Source organism: Epinephelus moara, chromosome 17 (genome assembly GCF_006386435.1).
Source record: "Epinephelus moara isolate mb chromosome 17, YSFRI_EMoa_1.0, whole genome shotgun sequence".
NCBI classification, from domain to species: domain Eukaryota; kingdom Metazoa; phylum Chordata; class Actinopteri; order Perciformes; family Serranidae; genus Epinephelus; species Epinephelus moara.
Window position 1 is genome coordinate 22,018,640 of NC_065522.1, and position 21,844 is coordinate 22,040,483.

The 21,844-nt window shown below is 43.7% G+C and overlaps 1 protein-coding gene across 8 annotated transcripts in view; it reads left to right on the plus strand.

Annotated features, from left to right (window-relative positions):
* clcn3 (chloride channel 3) overlaps nt 1-21,844 on the plus strand; it is a 65,770-nt gene that overhangs the window by 28,686 nt on the left and 15,240 nt on the right. For all 8 annotated transcript variants that reach the window (XM_050066859.1, XM_050066854.1, XM_050066858.1 and 5 more), the window contains 11 exons: nt 9,423-9,583; nt 11,730-11,829; nt 13,281-13,468; nt 15,361-15,483; nt 17,462-17,668; nt 17,782-17,862; nt 17,984-18,236; nt 18,396-18,688; nt 18,784-18,970; nt 19,335-19,733; nt 21,240-21,456. In XM_050066859.1, coding sequence (XP_049922816.1) covers nt 9,437-9,583; nt 11,730-11,829; nt 13,281-13,468; nt 15,361-15,483; nt 17,462-17,668; nt 17,782-17,862; nt 17,984-18,236; nt 18,396-18,688; nt 18,784-18,970; nt 19,335-19,733; nt 21,240-21,456 — 2,195 coding nt within the window. In that variant the 5' untranslated portion in view covers nt 9,423-9,436. The remainder of the gene's footprint in view (nt 1-9,422; nt 9,584-11,729; nt 11,830-13,280; nt 13,469-15,360; nt 15,484-17,461; nt 17,669-17,781; nt 17,863-17,983; nt 18,237-18,395; nt 18,689-18,783; nt 18,971-19,334; nt 19,734-21,239; nt 21,457-21,844) is intronic.

Here is a 21,844-nt window from a genome sequence, read left to right on the forward strand (position 1 = left end):
CTGGCGTTTTAAGTCTGACTTAATACTTTCAAGGGGTTGCACCATCTAGACGTAAGCCATCTTCTTGTTAAGAGGGTGTAAATATTAGACCTAGTCAGAAGAAGTTGTAAAGTCAAAGTCTCAGCCATTTCTACATATCAGCAGCCTTATACACAACACAAGAGCCACAAACTTTAAACAAGAAGACATATTAGCTTCCCTGCTAAAGTCTCCCTTCTATCTAGCTAACTCACAAACATGAACACGTCTTGTCCACTGTGCTACATTACAGAGAAATACAAAACCGTACTAATGAACCTTCATTAATATAGGCCTATATTTTATCTACAAGTGCACGTCACACACTGAGCGAGCCGCCTGTTAATGACGCTGTGGGCTAATGGGCATGTAGCTACTTCCATGTTTCAGATGATACGTCATGTTTGTAGTCGACCAATGAAGATGAGTTTACATATCACCTTGGGTTCATCTTTCACCTTCTCAAAATGATCCCACACTTTGGATTTCCTGCCCGACATGTTATTAACTAGCCTGTGGAATAACCGCAGGTACCAGCCCTGGAAATTAGAGGCCGTACACATGCCGCGTCTTTAACCGCCTGAAATCCTGAGTGCAGAGCTGATCTTCTTCCAGGCGCTGTTTATAAGTGTGTAGGCCTATTGTCCGTAGGACAGATGTAAAGCTCTGGGTAGCCCTGCACTAACATGATCAACTTTTCCGTATTTATCACAGACTGGATAACACTGAATGATTGGTTTGTAACGTGACTCCTGTCTTACTGTTGAGCATGGCCACTTCCTGTGTCTGTCCTTTCAAATCAAATTCCCACATGGTCCAGACATATAGGTTTTGATATATTTTGACAAGGCGTAGCTCCTAACAGAGTTTCACTTTTGATTTGTTTTTCTGCCATGAAGCGACCAATGAAATCATGCAGACTAATGACCTTTCTGGTCAGCTATTGAGGGAATAACCACAGTGGCGTGTTCATATGAACGTGCATCACTAAGACTGGGCATAGTTAAGATTAGGCTTGTGTGGTTGGTATACTAACCTTAAGTTCATTCAGAAGACTGGTCTTGACAATAATGGACGTAGCAGTCAGGACCAGACTCAGTAAAGACCAGATGATGGAGCACGGTTGAGATTTGTTCATGTTGACTCATGTAGACTCTTTTAACTAATGAATGAATGAAATCTTTATTGTCCATTATGGAATTTGTTACATGAGCATACACCAGGACACACACCTAAAGGTTCACCAAGATGGACCGCAGAGTCATTACCATAATCGTCTCATTAAATGAGTGGTTTGAAAGGCCTTTTAAAAAATCAATATAAAATACAGTGTCTTCAGTCTGTATTAATCCCTGGGTTTTTTCAGGAGACATTTTGGCTATCTTGACTCAGACGGGAACAGGTTGTTCAGTCCCTTCAGAGCAAGATTTATGATGGTCACACTTCTCTGGCTGCAGAAGTAACTGCATCAAGCAAAGTTTTATATCCTGTCCTCATCTCTCTGTCCAGATTTTTTTCCTGATGAAAAGATCCTTCCAGAAGCTGCTCCTCATGCTCCTCATGTCTGTCTCTTCTCTCCTCATTGTAGCTCTCATTTATCAATCTAACCTACAAAGCAGTGCAGATTGGAGCACAGAAGGCATATCTCACCAATTGCAGCGTCAGAATGATCGGGCGTTGATAAACGTGACAGCTGGAAACAATTGTCAGTTTAGAGGCCGCACCTCATCGCTAGAGTTTACAACACGGAAAGGAGAAGGAGAGGTAATTAATATGTGGCTGCAAATACTAAGATGCCAGTCAGAATATGGTCTACTAACAATTCTCCAACTCAGCCAGATTAACTATGCTGCACTGCAATCCCACTCTGATTCAAACATTCGTACATGATCTGAGACCTGACGTGAGATGTGGTGGTAGCATCTGCTCTCGTCCACATTGATAAGTGTCAAGCTTTGTGTGGAAATGACCGTACACAAAGTTTTCTGTCATGTTTAGGTAAATTAGGGCCTTTGTGTCCAGGAGCACAGCTCTGCTTCAAGTTAACCAAGATTCCAATAAAGGTTTGTTTTGGTGTGAAATGCACGCTTCCTTCTGCGCAGTGATATGGTTTGCAGATTTAGTTTGGTAGAGAGAAAATAGTTCCTACATGAAACTGCTCACAACAAGGTCTGTGGATTATCTTGGATTTCTGCAAAGAGACATTGCTGTTGAGTTTTTCAAATGTATTTTTAAGCGTGTGTCATCTAGTTCTATTATATTGGAGAGAAGACAGACATCTCTACGGCTGATATCTCCAACACTCAGCAGCTCAAATCGACTCTAGACTAAGAGGGACAATATGTACTTTTGATTTGGGGGTGACTGTCTCTTTAAGGGTTGTAGGTCTTGCTTCATTTCGACCTAAATAGCTCTCTCTCTAGTGCTTACTACGCAGATGTACAAACTGATGACTCAGAGGAAAGTCGATCGTATAACTACATAAACATTTCCTTAAAACACTTCAGTAGAAAGTCACACATGGCTCATAGCTCACACTGTTTTTATTTTTGCCCTCAGGTGTCTGGTCCGTCTGTTGACAGGTTCAGAAAGGTCATATCTCTGTCCTTTAAAAAAAAACAAAAAAAAACATACTGCTGTTGTCGAGCGAACGACTGAGTCATCCCACCTCCCCTTCACTTATACACACACACACACACGTATACACACTATCTCTGGACAGTCCAGACTGTAGCCGTCGCTCTCACATCAAAATGGAGAATGATAGTATCAGCCTCCCTGCCAGGCCTGACACTCTCTCTCCTGCTGACTCCACAACAGCAGCTTACACAGTCACTTTCCCTTTTTACTCTCCGAACAGTAGAAGCGTCGGCTGGTCAGAGGAAAGCTACACTCGGCAGTTTTGTCCCTGATTCCTACAGAAATTCTCACCAGCGGATTTATTTCTCCTCTCCCACATCCCATCAGACATCAAAGGCTGTGATACGAGCTAATAAGCTGTACTTTCTCTCAAAGGCTGTGTCATGGCCCATATTAATGTGGGAAACAGGATTTAACTTCTGCTTATGCCTCAGTTATTGGGGAGAGAAATGTGACTAGTATGCAAGAGCATTTTTCCCAACTGTATGTAATTCAGCATCATCTGATTCTCGCTGCTTATGATCTTTCTCACCTGTTCTGGACTCACTTTCAGGAGCATTTAGTTGTGTAGCTCATTGTGGAAAGGGTAATGTCATGTTTTATGGAGCCATCAAAGGGATTTTTATGTTTAAAGCAGATCAGAGGGTCAACAGCTATGAATGAGGCCTTGTTTTAAAGTCATGACCCTGCCCCAGTTGTAGTTACGCTCAGGAGATTTGCCGTTCAAATGGCCACAAGATTATTAACATTCCTGCATTCACACCTTTTATCTTCAGCGGTGTGAGAGCCACTAAATGAAAGCATGTGGAGGTTCTTTTGTTTCATACTGTTACACATCACAGCGGTCATTAAAAGGCACGCAGGGCGGGAAGTTAACCGTCTTTTTGTTTGTGTGCTCTTAAGTGCCACTTTGGCAGAAAACCAGCAGTCATTAGGCGGTTCCTTTTTATCCAGACGTTACATTTATCTGGTGAAACAGTTGAATGTGTGGCCTCAGTGTCTTATCACAGGATGATAGAAAGGTCTGCAGCAACATGTCTTGACTAACCACATGGCACTGAGTGAATGAATGAAAGATCGTAGCAAGGGAAATGGAGATGTTCTGTGACAAACGAACCATATAACAACATTTATACGGCCTCGTTTCGATGCTACATGCATAACAACACGGGACGTGGTATGAGTTTATCTTGCAGGGTGTTTTCAAAGGACGAATCAGTGTCTGACAAGAGAAATATTTGTTTAGAGAAGCAAGATTAGTTTGTCTTGAGAATTGAAATTGCAGTTGTTTAAAGCGGTGGTTCCCAACTGGTGGGTCGTGGTCCAAAAGTGGGTCGTAGGCCCATTCTGAATGGACCAAAGGTGACTTGCAATTTTTATGTACAGTGAATTTCCAGCACAGAGCTTTAATTTTGAAGTGCTATTTTCTGCTGTAGAGTAAGTGACTCACGGACAGCTACTGGACAGAGACAGCAAACTAGCTCAAAGACATGGCCAAACGCGAGTATGATGCTGAATGTATTCAACCTTGGGACCTCAAACTCATGACTCAGGAGAAATATGGACCCCATGGCTGGACCAGTTGCAAACCACTGGTTTAAAGAGTTACCCAGCACCATCTGAAAATGTTATTATTCTTTTGATACTGGTATTTGAAGTCTCAGCAGCGTCCCTTCAATCTCTCAACAAGAAATGGTCTGTGCTTTATGGCTTGGTGTTAGTTTACTCTTGTATAGTTAAATGCAAAATACATGTAAATGGACCTGCTCTTGAATAGCACCTTTCTAGTCACCTGACCACTCAAAGCGCTTTCTACACTACGAGTCACATTCACACACAGGTGGCCGAGGCTTGCATACAAGAAGCCACCTGCCACACCGCTTTAACACACTCACACACTGATGGAACAGCGGCAGTAATTTGGGGTCAGTTTCTTTTAGGATACTTCGACATGCAGACCGCAGGAGCCGGGTATCTTCCGATTGTTGAATGACCCGCTCTACCTCTGCGCCACAGCCGCCCGCATCAGTCACCGGGGCAATTGTTCTGTTATCTCTTGGCATACGTCAAAATTTGACCACATCCTTTGCCTTGTTATCTCTCAAAATCATAACCTGCCTGTGTATTTCAGTTTCAGTATGTTACAGATGCTTGTTTGTCAGTGCCCTCTCCTGGTTCCTCCCGCGGTCACATTTCTGCCCTATTTTTCCTGATTTATAACAAATTTTTACACCTATTCGTTACCACAACTTGTTTCTGGCACTGTACAGCATGTTTAAGTTCTTTCCAATCTTAAAATCTACTGTTTCCTCCCGTTGGTGCCTCCTCCTTCCTTCTTTGTCCATCTGCGGCCATGGCTGCTGGTAGACCCCTCGTCTCCGTGCTGGCTGTTTTTCACTTGTGTTATGGGACCGCTCTTGTGGTAGTTTGAGAGGACTGGGCTTGCCCTTCTCTGCAGCGGCGGGATACCCAGCTGTCCTCCAGAGACTGTGATCTCCCATTCCACCTCGCTTAAACATAGAGGACCCAGGGGTGTGTGGGCCAGGGAGGGCAGCCGGCTGTGGCTCCCTGGCGTAGAACAAGCCTGTAGCCTTGCCTCCCCTGCTCCTTTTGCTCAAAAAGCTAGAACAAATCAAAAGTATTTAACTTAAAGATGGTGTTGCAATACTCACTACTTTGTTATTTTCATGCTTTAAAAGTCACCAGGTGCAGGAAGGACTGCCAGACCCTTTGCTTTGGTTTAGAGATCCTCACTATTTTTGAGGTCTTAAGGTTGGTAAGTATGTCTAAATGCCGTTTCACCACAGTTTCCCTCAATGTGGTTGCTCTCAGCAATATTAGTAAGCCCGGATACGTCCTTTGCTCAGTGCTTTCACAGAGCAGAGATCGTCCCAGCAGCAGTACATGAGCTCTGTTTGTCATTTGTCATCATTTGGCTTCTGCTTTGTTTCATTTGGTGGAGTCAGATTCACTGTTAACGCACACACAGTAATTACACCCATTTTTCTTATTGATTAATCACATAATGCTGAATGTACACAGACAGGAGAAACCTGCTGTACTTGTGATGTATCACTGAATTATGGTGACTAACAGTGCATATTTTTCTTTGTTCCTTTGAGAACTTAAACAGAAGCTTTAACTGTGGCTCTGTGGCTCCCTTTTGTCTTCATCACACACTGTACCGCCTTTGTGTTGCACATGAAGACGCACACATTTGCGTCGTCACAAGTGGGAGGATTAGACTCAGCTTCCCGGACCAGTTAAAATGTGCAAGGACGGGCTCTCCCTAATTTATCGAACACACTTTGTGCCAGATTATACACAAGCGTTTTAAAGTTGATGAGATGGCCCTCTTATTGGAAGAGACTTACTGAGTTATTAGGATGATAAATAAGAGGATTATAAAGATTTCTGATTATCCCATTGCTGACTCAGAACTGTGTCGTAAAATATTACAGATTTCACTTTCTTTTATAAAAGAAACTTCTCATCATGCAGCCTGGGAAGCATAATAGAGTGCCCCAGGAATGAGTCCTAAACCTGGACATGAGGTAGCATCTTACCACTTCTGGTTTCCTCGTATCAGAGTCATTGGGTTTTTGATGCCTGAAATAAAGTCTGTGGTTAACACAAGATGAAGAGACTTTCACGTTTTGTTCTATGAAATAAAGTACATCAGTAAATATCCCACTTGTGAATATTTAAGCTTTTATGTGTCTTAAAAAATGCAGTCGCTAACAAGTGGCTAAATGAAACTACAGAGCATCATCACGCCAAACACGGCTTTACAGCCATGCTGTGGGGACGACGTAGAGTTATGCACCCGTGGTGTAGTTTGTTTATGGCTTAACGTTACCATTTTGGCTTAAAAAATCATGAAAGTAGTGTTCATCAACAACTCAAGAGAACCAGGGCCACATTAACTTGCATGTCAGTCTACAGAGAAACGTCATCCTCTGCTGGAGCCATGAGATCCTGTGATGTTTTCCAGATAACAGGCAGAGAGAAACGGCCTTACAGCTGCTTCTCCTCGCTCAGTTATACTGTGTATGTTTTCATGTGTGTGCTGATGTGACTCAGTATGATTTCTTTCCTTATCTGTGCGTCCACCCAGATCAGATCAGATCTAACCAGAGACAGTCAGTGTCTCGTGTCATTGTTAAGAGCACTGTAGTCACTGTAATCATCTTTTTATAGTATCAGCACAATCTTCTAAAGGGCAGTGGACAATGTTTACTTTGTATGTTTTTTGTTTTTCAATCATTTATATGTGCTGTGACTAATCATACTCATGTCAAAGTCATTACTGAACTGACTGCACTTGATTATGGGGCCTATAGGCAATCACATTGTCTGGCATCCTGTAGGCTGATACAATCAGACCAGCGCTAATGAGACTGCCAGACGTCCTAGCGGTTGAACAAAATGTACTCTTATAGAAAGGTTTTATCCAGTTTAAAAGGTCCAGTGTGTGGGACGAAGGGGGAGATATTGACAGAAATAGAATATAATAAGTGTGTTTTCTATTTTGTACAGTCAACTGAAAATAAGAATTGTTGTGTTTTCGTTGCCTTAGAATGAGACGTTTATATCTACACAGGGAGCAGGTCGTTGGCCACAGAAGCCCTTTTTAAACAGGAATTGTGCAAATTTGCAGGAAAGCCCAATCAGTCTTTTTTCAGCATTGGCAGTATAAAACTTTTACTTACTTTTGTTTATACAGAATGTGCCTTTTTCAGGGCAATGGGGGGCGTGAGCAAGTAACAAAACATGTAGCTCAGCGTGTGACATGGGAACAAACAGTGACGTGGGAGGGAAGCTGCGGCTGGTCAGTCCTCTGTAAATCGGCCCGTTCTTCACCGTCCCAGTCATTTGATGGTTAATGGCCTCTTCGTTTGTGAGGACAAGGAGGGAGCGCAGTTCCTTGCCTCCCCAGTTGCTCACCTTTACAGTGTCTGTCAGGTTTGCGTTTCCCTCTTGCTACTAGCTGCTCGCTAATTCCTGCAATCAGCTGTTTCCTGTTTATCCACCGCCAGTGGATCGCACATGCAGCGTCATCAACAGCTCCTCCCACAAGTCATCAACAGCTCCTGCTGTTGCAGGAGGCCGACTCGGTCTTTTTAAACTAAAAGGGTTCGGCCAATATGTCTACCCTACGAGGCGGAAAATTGGGCGCCTCGGATCAACTCGCCAATCCGGCTGTGTGTGTCTAAACGCTCTCAGCTTGCCGGCAAAATGGCCCAACATTTGCGGGAAATCTGGCAGTGTAAAAGGGGCTAGAGATTGCCATGTTGCACTGCCATATTTCTACAGTAGCCCAGAACAGACAAACCAAACACTGGCTCTAGATAGAGTCATTTGTGTTTTCCTGTCATTGTAGTAAGCAGTTTTTAAATCACAGGTTCATTTGATTTGACATTTGTCTGTTGAGTGGATGTCACCATCTTGCTGCAAAACAAATCTACCTACAGGTATAAATAAAGTAACCTGAACCTGAAGAGTCATCTGCAGATAATTCGGCTCCTGGTAAAAACCTCCAGAACAATGGACACTGAAGGAATTCTAACCAGGAGTTCAAGCTCGGCACATGGGAGAAGTTTCAGCTGGTTGCAATGTGACATTCTCACCACTAGTTGCCACTAAATCCTACACACTGCTCCTCTAAGCCACATTTTTATGATACACTTTTTAGATATTGGTTGCTTTTAACCAAACGGCTCCCAGTAAAAACCTCCTGAAGGACGAACACTGAAGGAATTCTAACCAGGAGAAACTGACCACAGTGATAGCATTGCTCCTGTCTTTTGTTAGTGTTTTGATATAGCGGTATCAACTCTTAGTGGAAGAAAGTTACATATTGTATGTGTAAAAGGACAGGGGAAATTTAGGGCCCCAAAAGAAAACAGCAAGGAATCTGTTAAAGGTTATGGATATGACTAAAAAGTCAGAAAGAACTTTAAATAGAAGTTGCTAATTTAAAGCTTATAAATGTAGAATATAAAAGACCATCTGCAGACACACACATCCACCTACACATAGTTATCTACGTCTCACAGTAGAGCAGGAAAACTAAACTGCTCTGTTCAGGTGCCTGTGAGCAGCTTACTTCGCCCACTGTAGGCGTGACTGTGTGTATAAATGTGGATTAAAGATTACCTCCAGGTATTTCAGCACAGTTTACTCACCCAAATGTTTCAGCACTGCAGATAAACCTCCACTCCCTTTATTGCCGTTCCAGACGAGGTGACGGACTGCAGGCCTCACTTAGAGGGTTTTCTCAGAGTAGCTGTGTCATTATCTCTCAGCGGTGACTATGTGTTTAGCTCCGCAGTGTTTTCTGATGGGCCGGATAATCGAGGAGCTTTAATGTGCAGCAGGCAGCGCTGTGATGGATCTCTTTTCTTTTCAGGAGCAATTATGAAGATCAGATGTATGGCAGAGCAGCTTTACCAAATTATTAGATCGCAAGCTTTTCTTTAATACATATATTTGATAATGCTTGTTCTTTAGTGATCTTTGTTTCAGAGACAGACATGACTTGCCAAATACAGTTACTCTATATGTGTCTACTTGCATTTACATTGCTTTCTATACCGTTAAAAAGTTCAATGCTATATTCGAGTTAAACAGCGATCAAATGCAAGTCGACCTCTCGTCTACGGTGTTGGAGTTGGATGGTGCTGTAATATACAGACTTGAAACGGGAATGTTTTGGGGAATTCTTACACTCATCACTCTCTCTGTCTGTCCTTCCTCTATAGGGTCTAACTACGCCATGTCTAACGGGGGCGGGGCACCCAGCAGCAGCACCCACCTGTTGGACTTCCTAGAGGAGCCCATTCCTGGTGTGGGGACCTACGACGACTTCCACACCATTGACTGGGTCCGTGAGAAGTGCAAGGACCGTGAGAGGCACCGGAAGGTGAGTAGGCCGAGGCCCGCCAAATATTCAACCTTAAACCTTTAAGGTCTCTGTATGTTTTAGACGAGCTCATTCGTACAACGTGTCCTTTGACCACGTCTAAGATGCCAGTTTTCTTCATCAGATTCGGATGGTAGAATAGGTTTGCAAACCACGTGTTGGACCATTTATTTAACTCTCTGAAACTGACATTCACATTCACTAGTTGCGATGATGTGATTGGTCAGCTGTATGGAGGTGAGAAAAGAGCCAGTGTTTGAACTAGCTCTCTTTTTCCCCTCTGTCCTTACACATCTACTCGTGGCACCTTTCACAGCTGAGTGCACACTATGACTGTCTTCCAGGAGAGACTGTCTGAAAATGCGCACCCCATATTTCAACTATATGATGGTTGTCTTTTCACTTCACCTTCCAGTGTTGGTACTCATAACAGCTATACACATTTTGGATTTCTATCACAGTTGGACAGCATGTTGAACAAACTACTTTAGTAGTATAACTCCACCTCCAGAAAACCCAACAAGCACTTTGTTTAAATCATGCTGAAACCTTTAGCCTCAAAGGATAAGTTTGGTATTTCTCATGTTTTTGAGACCAACACTATTTGAAATTGGTCCAGGCTGCAATGTAACCACTTGGGGCAATTGTGCACTGTCAATTTACGTCCATTAAAGTGCTTGTTTTTGCCACTGACAGGCTCAAATTGTTATTCTAAGTGTCTGACAACATTATGGAAATGATCCCTACAGAGATAGACCTTTCTGTTTAAGAGTATGATCCTATTTGTTTAACCAGAAACTGCCCCCGAAATTGCCATTGTCAAACCCACCAGACTCCATTTAAATAAACAGTAAATTAAGCGTCTATAGAACCAGCATATTTTCATTTCTAACTGTGTGAAATAAGGGTTTATTTAAACCAAACCAGAGTTGGTTATTTTTGCGACAGCACAAAGAGGAAACAAGACAGATTTTGTGAGTTTCATTTTGATTCTTTCGACTCTCAAATGAAGTGTGTTTTATGATGATAAAATTACTGTTTATTCAAATGGAGTCTGGTGGGTTTGGCGATAGTGATTGTGGGGCTGTTTCTGGTTAAACAAAAAGGATCTTAGTCTTTAACAAAAAGGTCTATCTCTGTAGGGATCCTTTCCATAATGTTGTCTGACACTTAGAATAACAATTTGAGCCTGTCAGTGGCAAAAACAAGCACCTTTAGTGGTTGTAAATCAACGGTGTACAAATGTTTCGCTGACTGTACCAAAGAGCATTGTGAAAGTGAAGCGCGCTCACTCTACAGCAGAATCTGAGGACCAAAAAGTACACTGCACAGCAAACTGACTAGTAAGACAATCAACTGAGGGGTCTCTGACTGGCAATTTGAATCTCCGTCTAGCGCTAAAAAACACCATGCTTACCCTTACACAAATGAGTTTGTAATGGCAGACTCAAACTGATACTCGGCAGTTCATACAGCTTTCCACATTAGCTGGTGTCAGCTAAAAAATCCAGTGCTGAACAGGAAGTAATGTATAACACACTTCCTGTGGAGCAACAGTGTGTTTGGGCCACATAAGAAGAACTGAGTAGTTATGTAGGATCAGCAGTTTAAGCCTCAGTAGCTGAACAGAGAAGGAAAATCATAAACAGAAAGTCCAAGAAAAAATAACTTTAATATCAGAAGCTATTGCATAAAGCTTGTTTTTAAGCTTTCAGCTACATCTCTGTCTTCATTAGCATGAACTCATGAATGAACCACACTGTACACACACTAAATTGCCGGCTTCCTGCCTCACATCTCCAAGTCACGGATACAACCTCTCTCTGTCAACACTTCTATCCAAATATTGAAACAGCGTTACAGCCCTCTTTCCAGAAGTGATTTAGTGCAGTACTCCTGGAAATTATAACTCTGGGAATTTGAATTTTATTTGAATACTTTGTCAAACATTGTCTCAATATCCTGGTCGTACCTGTCTCACGGTAAATAGAGTTATTAACCGTTTTATTGAGGCAACAGAAGAAATTCTGCTGCTAGGGTAGATAATTAGATTGCTCATCATTTGGGAGTAGTTATAAACCTTTGATCTACTTGTATTACTGCCCGTTTAAGTCATTTAATATGTTGTGTTTATGTGTGTTTTTAGATCAACAGTAAGAAAAAGGAGTCAGCATGGGAGTTCACAAAGAGCCTGTACGACGCCTGGTCCGGGTGGCTGGTGGTGACGCTCACCGGCTTGGCCTCAGGTAACACACACACACACACACACACACAATACAAACGCACGCACGCGGCCGTTATCTCCTCTGCTGGTGACTTTCACATGCTTCGCCTCAGGCAGCTCACGCTCAGTCTTTCTCTTGGTCTCACTCAGTCCTTTGCTTTTATTTAACCATGTACACAAGCGTTTTCTTTCGCCTGCAAGAGCCTCACCGAAGAGAGTTCAGTCCTCAGAGGAGCAGTGATATACACAGATTGTTTATATGTCTGTGAGCACCAAAAGAAAGGAAACGAACAAGACTTTGTACCTTTGTTTTTGTAGGAAAGCTTATCTAAGATGCAGGTTACAAAGGGAGGATAATGGGTTCATGGTGTTCCACTGCTCTTACCCACTGGGTTATTGGATTGATTTGTCTCCCCTTATTGAGCCTATAACAGCTGATAAAGATCCATCTTACCTAGAACATGTAAAATTTTAATTGTTGCAAACTATCACTGATTTTTAATACGTTATAATAAGATGTAGATGTAGATAGTTCTTGTGATATCCTCCTGAGACCCTGTGTCCATGTAGATAGTTCTTGTGATATCCTCCTGAGACCCTGTGTCCTCATATGAGGACATCACATTTTGGATTTACTTGACCTTATATTTCGTTCTACTTAACTCAGACCTGTTGTCCTCGTTCGTGGACACTTTTTTGTGCCATCTAGTAGTAGTAAGAGCACAATACACTAATCCATCTAAAAACAAGATGGCAGCCGTCTCTGCCAAGTCAGTCTGCAGCCGGTCCCAACACAAAAGTGGACAAGGTCCAAAACCTGATCACATTTTATGGTCGAAACTTGTTTAATTATGCTTAATAATGTTTGTAGTTATGGCAACAGATTTGACCAATTTTAGAAACAGTAACAAGCTGAGACACAGGAAGTACTCATTGGAAGACATTGGGACTTAATTGTTGTCTCATATGAGGACACTGGGACTTAATTGTTGTCTCATATGAGGACACTGGGACTTAATTGTTGTCTCATATGAGGACATTGGGACTTTATTATCGTTTCGTTTGAGGACATTGGGACTTTATTATCGGTCTCAGGATATCCCTGTGGTAATTTGGTCAGAAAACCTTATGCTTTGTATTTACGTAGCTAAATATTTAGGGAGTGTGACTGTAGGTGACCGACAGTGACCAACAGCTGACCATTGGCTTGGTGTGTCGGGGCCATTAGGAGAAAGATGCAGATGAAGGAGACCCTTATTAGTGCAAAAAGCTTCCATGTTGCAGCCTGAACTTTGTCAGGTTAAGGGTTAGGGACTTTACAGACTTACTTAATGAGAGGCTCGTGTAAAAACTTATAGCATAACCAGCAAGCTAACTGCCTCTGCCTGTCTTTCTCCCTTCTCCACTTCCTCTCTCCTCCTTGCCTCCACGTCTTCGCCCCTCTTTTCATTCCTGGTTCCCTCCTCCTGCCAGGTGCTTTGGCTGGCCTGATTGACATTGCTGCTGATTGGATGAACGACCTGAAGGAGGGCGTATGTCTGAGCGCCATGTGGTTCAACCACGAGCAGTGTTGCTGGACGTCCAATGAGACCACCTTTGCTGAGCGGGACAAGTGTCCTCAGTGGAAGAGCTGGGCTGAGCTAATACTGGGGCAGGCCGAGGTAGACTGGGACTACATCCACATCCAGCGTTTTAGCACAGTTTAAAAATGAATCTCTGTACATACTAACACACTTAAAAACACACATCAAATGACCACTGTTGTACTCTGAGGATGTGCGTGCTGGGTTACACAGGAAGCAGATTGTATACTCTGCAGTTGGTTGCTTACCCTGCATTCATGTGGTGTTGGAATAATCGCAAAAATTAGTTTCTGACTGAACGAAAATTGTGAACGCCTCCTTAAATCAGAACACCTACTTCGAACACAACTTGTTGAGTCATGTTACGCAGAAACTTGGCAGACAATGTCAGTTTTTAGCTTACATGTAATTTGTAGCACGATAATAGTTTGTGACCAGTGCTGTCCAGGTAGAGTGACCTAGATTAGTAAAAAAAGGTATTTATTAGCATTAACTCAGACAAGTCAGGTCAAACAATTTCTAGTAGTTTTAGAGGATGTACAGGTGCAGCAACAGGTCTGGGAAAAAATCACTAATAAAAAGCTTCTGACTTATATCATTTAAAAGCTCATAAACACACCAAAGTCGAAAGACCAACTTCCCAACTTGGGAAATGGGACCATCCAAGTGGCACGTAAATGCACCGCTAGTTACAGAAAATACTACAGGGGAATCATGTGTCAAGATTTCTTTGCTTTGATCAACGATGAGGTGAAACTGTTACTGAAATTAACACAAAGCAATCAAGGCAGCAGAGATCAGAGATTGGAAGTCATTGCAAAGCAAATACCATGACATATTAGAGCAATACAGGGAGCAGTGTTTGTCGCAGGAGGAAGCCATGGCAACGGGAAGGAAGTTACACTATCAACACAAGAGGGATGAAATCACAAAAGGTATAATTTGGGGGCGCTTACTAGCTCACATGGTAAAGCTGGCACCCCATGTATAAGGGCTGTGTCCTTGCCACAGCGGCTACGGGATTGACTCCAACCCAGCCCGTTGCTGCATGTCATCCACACTCCCACTCTCCCTCCACACAATATTTTCCCTATCAAATAAAGCCAAAAAAGCCCCAAAAAATACCTTTACAAAAAAGGACTGGATGTGGGTATCTGCATTTTCAAAAGTCTGTGCCTTCAGACTGAAACACAACCCCGCAGTTTTCAAACTTTAACACAGTCTGCAGAGTTTTCAAAGATCTCCATTTTAGGGATTCCATAACACCGCAGTAGTGTGGACACTAGTCATAAATGTAGCAATAGTTGTGCATTTCAAAATTAAAATATGAGTGTAGATGTAGCCTAACAGGCACTGCAACAGCAAAAATTACTGTAATTCAATCAGAGCTTTATTTGGAGTCATTTGATTTTTGTTTATTTAAAAGCTTAACATAGTGACACGTATTTACGCCTGCTGTTGTTGTCCTCTTTGCTGCTAATGCAACCTGAAAACATCCTCCGTGTTTACCTGCTGTCGTGGTAACTTCTATTATTTACATCAGTACAACAACATGTCAGAATACTTTGAGTTGCTCTTCTATAAGGGAGTTTATTCACTCATTATTTCTACTTTTACTTTTCTATTTTCAAATGCTATCAAGCTGTTATTTAGCAGCACAGAGAGCCCAATCCCTCGCTTTCTTTGTTGGCTTTTAATTTGAAATCCATACAGGAAGTATTGGGATTCAATGACAGTATCTTACCAGGGATAGGAAAATGGAAAGGAGGAGCAATTGAAAATAATTCGTGATTAAAAACTGTGATTAAAAGAGAAATAAACCGTCAATGCAGACAATTTACATCCATCACACACACTCATGCCCACCTGCAGACGTGCTCTCAGTCACATCCTCACATTATATGTAAGATTTTTGGTCGCAGTGAGTTTCAAGGTGTTGACTCTTCCTGTCCTTCCTCTCCTCTCTGCAGGGGCCCGGCTCGTACATCATGAACTACTTCATGTACATCTACTGGGCTCTGTCCTTCGCCTTCCTGGCCGTCTGTCTGGTCAAGGTGTTTGCTCCCTACGCCTGTGGCTCGGGGATCCCTGAGGTGAGGAAAATGTCGCTTTTAAAAGACTCTTTCAATTGAAATGTGCTCGCAGCTGCATGAAAGGATGGTTTTGAAACGCTGCTTGGCGGTGCATTGAAGTTTTCCAAGAGTTGAGAGTTGGCTTTCATGCAGCAATATTTCAAGAGGTTTTTGACGGATATTAATTTGGTAAAAGATTCTTTGTCTTTGTTTAGTCACAGAGCCCAAAACTGTATTTTACCACAGAGCATTTTATCAGTTTATCAAACTAATGAGGTTAGCAGACTTTCTGTTTTCGTTCCCGGGCGTCTTTCCCATCTCTCTGCTGCAGAGTGAGTGAAGGAGCTGTTGCAGGATTTCTGCAGATTATCGATGTTCTGCTTTATCTCTCGGCTCTCGTATTTTCTCATGTCTGATCAATTTGCTCTGGATGTCAGAAACTGGAAGCAGCACCCGAAACAGAAAGCCTATAAATCTCTGCAGCTGCCTCGTAACGCTCCATGAAAGTGTTGTAATTAGTTACGTGTGCTTGCTGGGATCCTCGCAGCGTGCTCTCATGCTTATGGGGGTTTCCCTTTAATGTCTCGAAGTGGCTTCAAATTGTTAATTCAGTGGGCAGTGGGGAGACGTGACAGCTTTGACCACACTGTGAAAGAAGCTATTTTGAGGTGAGAGCTCTGAGCTGTCCGTAAATGTTCTTTTTGTTGCCATGGGAACAAGAAAGCAAGAAGACGGTGACTTTGAGCATGTCGACAGTAACAGGCTGGAGGAAAAGATAAGAAGGTAGAGATGCAGCTAAAGCAAAACTTGAGTGAATCTGATCGAAAAAGGCAACTTGAAATATTTCATTAGAAGTTGGCGTTGAGCGGGATATGACATCATCTATTTCATGATTTTAATTGGTCTGAAATGGCTGGTTATGGTTATGTCCTGTCAGCTCTCTACTAGCCAGTGTCTAACAATAATTAATACAAATTGATAATCTGATTGATAGTAGTAATTATGGATCTGATGTGTCTATTGATAGACAGTTAATTGCTAGCTACATGGATCATCCATCCATCCATTTTCATCCGCTTATCCGGGGCCGGGTTGCGGGGGCAGCAGGCCAAGCAAAGCACCCCAGATGTCCCTCTCCCCAGTAACACTTTCCAGCTCCTCCTGGAGGACCCTAATGCGTTCCCAGGCCAGATGAGATATATAATCCTTCCAGCGTGTTCTGGGTCTGCCCCGGGGCCTCCTACCAGTGGGACGTGCCTGGAACACCTCCAACAGGAGGCGCCCAGGAGGCATCCTGATCAGATGCTTGAACCACCTCAACTGACTCAAAGGAGCAGCGGCTCTACACCGAGCTCCCTCCTGATGTCCTAGCTCCTTACCCTATCCCTAAGGCTGAGCCCAGCCACCCCACGGAGGAAACTCATTTCAGCCGCTTGTATCCGTGATCTCATTCTTACGGTCACTACCCAGAGATCATGACATAGGTGAAGGTGGGGACGTAAATGGACCAGTAAATCGAAATCCCTCTTCACCTAGACGGTCCAGAGCAGTGCCGACATCACTGCAGGAGCCATGCCAAACCGTCGATCCATCTCACGCTCCATTCTACCCTCACTTGTAAACAAGACCCTGAGATACTTGACCTCCCTCGCTTGAGGCAGTAACGGTCAGATTAACACGTGTAACATTATTTAGAAATAGAATGAGAGTAGAATGGACACTGCCATTTAAATCAGTGTAGCAGGATGATTTGTTGCTGGAGAGAATTCTCTAACAGCCTCTGGTGAATGTCCAGTTGATTTCCTTCCCTGTTATTCATCTGTGAAACTCTGATTTTGGTAGCTTTGGAACTTTTGATACTAGAAAATGTGAGAGATCATATCACTTTAAACACATGGTATCAACCTTACCTCGCTCCTTCCTTCCTGCCTGTTCAAGCTTGATTTCTGTTTAATCTCTACCTTCTTCTTCCTCTCTACCCGCCCTCCTCTTTCTCCAGATCAAGACCATCCTGAGTGGGTTCATCATCCGGGGCTACCTGGGCAAGTGGACCCTGATGATCAAGACCATCACTCTGGTGCTGGCTGTGGCGTCTGGCCTCAGCCTGGGGAAGGAGGGCCCCCTGGTCCACGTGGCCTGCTGCTGTGGGAACATCTTCTCCTACCTCTTCCCCAAGTACAGCAAGAACGAGGCCAAGAAACGAGAGGTGAGAGAGAGGACATTTGAGTCAGTGTTTCAGTCATTAATCCCTTCCTGGATGTATGACTGTGTTTTAGACTCCATCACATCAGCTGAGTTGCGTTTGTTTGGTTCTCCCAGGTTCTGTCTGCTGCGTCGGCAGCTGGGGTGTCTGTTGCTTTTGGAGCCCCGATCGGAGGAGTGCTCTTCAGTTTGGAGGAGGTACGGCACCTGTTCATGAACTCACTACAGATGACTCTGATGCTTCATTTCCATGCTCCAAAATCGCAACATAATGCCCAGTGTAAATGTCAGGATAATTGATTCTCTCTGTCTCCTCCAGGTGAGCTACTATTTCCCTCTCAAGACGCTGTGGCGCTCCTTCTTCGCCGCCCTGGTGGCGGCCTTCATCCTGCGCTCCATCAACCCATTTGGTAACAGCCGTCTGGTGCTGTTCTACGTGGAGTACCACACTCCATGGTACCTGTTTGAGCTCATCCCTTTCATCCTGCTGGGAGTTTTCGGAGGCCTCTGGGGGGCCTTCTTCATCCGAGCCAACATTGCTTGGTGCCGGAGGCGCAAGTCGACACGTTTCGGCAAGTACTGTGTTTGAATTCATGATTCAGATTGGGATTTTTCAGCCAGCCCAGGTGTTTGAAGGTGGAGGTAGCTCCTGTTTTAGCAGACACAACTGTGATAGTGGTCATTGTCCCATCCTCCCACAGTCTGACATGTTGTATTGTCCCTTTCTTCAGGAAAGTACCCGGTATTGGAAGTGATCTTGGTGGCGGCCATCACAGCTGTGGTTGCTTTCCCGAACCCATACACTCGTCAGAACACCAGCGAGCTGATAAAGGAGCTGTTCACTGACTGCGGCCCACTGGAGTCCTCGCAGCTCTGCCAGTACCGCAGCCAGATGAACGGCAGTAAGGCGTTCACAGACAACCCCAACCGGCCTGCAGGGCCTGGCGTCTACGCTGCCATGTGGCAGCTCTGCCTGGCGCTCATCTTTAAAATCATCATGACCATATTCACCTTTGGACTAAAGGTGATCCCTGGATGTTTTTTTTTCCTAACGGGGCAGATTTTTTATCCTGCTTGTCTTTATTAACACTAAAATTACTTCCTGTTTCTCAACCACAGGTACCATCAGGTTTGTTTATCCCCAGCATGGCCATCGGAGCCATCGCAGGCCGAATCGTTGGCATCGCCGTGGAGCAGCTGGCCTATTATCACCATGACTGGTTCTTGTTCAAAGAATGGTGCGAGGTGGGAGCAGACTGCATCACTCCAGGGCTGTACGCCATGGTGGGGGCCGCCGCATGTCTGGGTGAGTCAGCGGATAACAAAGTAATAGGTTATGGATGGAAATGGTGTGTTCGTTGGTCAGCATTGTGTTAACTCTTGCATATTTTGCCATCCCTCTAATATTTGGATGCATTAGAACATTTTGTGCTTCTCCATGAGCGGGACTGGTTTATAGTAACACTAGATTTACAGGATTTTTGCATCAATAAGATAAATTACCTTGTATTTACCAGTATTAAATTCACTGGACTAGACAAGAAACCCTGTGATTAAAGGGTTTGCTTTTGCAAAATGGACACAATGTCAAATTTTCTAAGCTAGAATCTTTGTTTCGTCCTCGTCTCGATGTGTGCTTATGCACATTTCTTCCTCTGCTGTCTCTTCAGGCGGTGTGACCCGTATGACCGTCTCCCTGGTCGTCATTGTCTTCGAGCTGACTGGTGGTTTGGAGTACATCGTCCCCCTCATGGCTGCCGTCATGACCAGCAAATGGGTGGGCGACGCGTTCGGCCGCGAGGGAATCTACGAGGCCCACATCCGTCTGAATGGATACCCCTTCCTGGACGCCAAGGAGGAATTCACACACACCACGCTGGCCAGGGAAGTGATGAGGCCCCGACGCAGCGACCCGCCGTTAGCAGTGCTGACGCAGGATGACCTGACAGTGGAGGAGCTGCAGAGCACCATCAATGAAACCAGTTATAATGGTTTCCCTGTGATAGTGTCTAAGGAGTCCCAGAGGCTGGTGGGCTTCGCTCTGCGCAGGGACATCACTATCGCTATAGGTAACTAAATTGTTTCTCCCATATTTAAAAACAAAATGTGAGAACAGCAAGAGAGCACAAAACGGTACACAGTCTGTCTGGGGCATAGATTCATTTAAGGGAATAGCACAGTGTCTGAGTGCTTTACAGACAAAGTGACCATATATCTATCAGTTATTCGTGGCGTGTTACCTTGAATTCATGAGGAAAACTGTGGATTCTTTCTTTTGCCGGAGGCATGCGAGAAAACCAAAAGTTCCCTTCTTGAATTCAAGGTAACAGCATAAATAATTAATATATAAATGGTCGTTTTGTCTGTGAAGAACTCCCTCAAGCAAGACACTGAACCCCTAATTGCTCCCGATTTGTATACATGGGAAAAAGTTCAAGGCTAACTTCTGTATTTTTCAACCTGGCCCAACCTTTCAACCTTTTTCTGTGTTTTTGTGTCGAACTGACTAATGGGAACAGTACTGAGCAAGAGCGCAGTAGCTGTGAGCCAGGAAGCAGTTTATGTCCACTAAAAGTGTTTGTTTTGCCACTGACAGGCTCAGATTGTTAGTTTAGATGTCTGACAACATAATGGAAAGGATCCCTACAGAGATAGACCATTTTGTTCAAGAGTAAGATCCTTTTTGTTCAACTACAAACAGCCTCACAATTGCCATCGCCAAACCCACCAGACTCCATTTTATTAAACAGTAACTTTATTATTATAAACACGCTTCATTCATATTGACAGAAACACAGTAAAATGAACAAAATTCATTTTGATTCGTCTTTTACAGTTCAATCACAATCACTCACTCTGGTTTGGTTGAAATAAACCCTTAACTCACCCAGTTAGATGTGAAAATATGCTGAGTCTATACATGCTAAAATTACTGTTTATTTAAATGGAGTCTCGTGGGATCCTTTGTTGTTGTTGGACACTTAGAATAACATTCTGAGCCTGTCAGTGGCAAAAACAAGCACTTTTAATGGGCGTAAATTGACAGTGCGCAAATGTCCAAAGTGTAAACATTGCATTAATTCCATTCCCAATAACATACACATGTAAGTTAGCTTTAGAAGCCAACAGTAGTAGCACCAAAACCACTTCAGACATAATACAGTGTTTACCATTGGTGAACGAAGTATGCAGACATTTTACTTGAGTAAAAATAGCTGTACTACTGTGTAAATACTCTGTTACTATTTACAGGTAAAAGCCCTGCATTCAAAAGCTAACTAAAGTAAAAGTACCAAAGTATTAACACAACAAAAAGGTCTATCTCTGTAGGGATCCTTTCCATAATGTTAGACAGTTAGAGTAACAATCTGAGCCTGTCAGTGGCAAAAACAAGCACTGCCAGCTGCAGAACTCTCGCTCAATACTGGACCAATTTCAAAAATTGTTGTTCCCATTAGTCACTCAGACCCAAAAACTTGGGAAAATAGGGTCCAGGATGAGAAGTACCAAACTGAACCTGTGAGTCCCTTTAGACAAAAGCATCAACCAAGTTAATGTTGGTCCTTTCTCTGCAGAAAACGCTCGTCGCAAGCAGGAGGGCATCATGTTGAACTCCAGGGTGTACTTCACCCAGCACGCACCCACCCTGCCAGCCGACAGCCCTCGGCCCCTCAAACTGCGCTCCATCCTGGACATGAGCCCCTTCACCGTCACCGACCACACCCCCATGGAGATCGTTGTGGACATCTTCAGAAAGCTCGGGCTGCGCCAGTGCCTGGTCACTCACAACGGGTAAGTAGGAAGTTGCCTGAGGAGGAAGGATGTGCCGTGAGAGAAGAATCCCTCTCACATCCTTCTTTTTAGTGCCGTTATGATATACTTGCCCGTCTGAGGTCGACAAGCATCGCACAAAGACATGTACACACTTTCCAGTGTTGCATGGGCTCTCAGATCCCTGGGTTTACCCTGTAACTGCATGGCCTGGCCTAACCGCTTTGCTGCACTATCTGTATCCCCCTACTGAGCAATAACAAGCCGTCTCTTCAGTAGAAGAGACTGAGCTGGCGAAGCTAACTACAACTACATAACAGGTATCACGTCAGGAATTATAGTCCGTCATGAAGTCAGCTGATGCTAAAGAAGAAATGAAAAAGGTGGTTTTTGAGGAAGAAAATTTGAG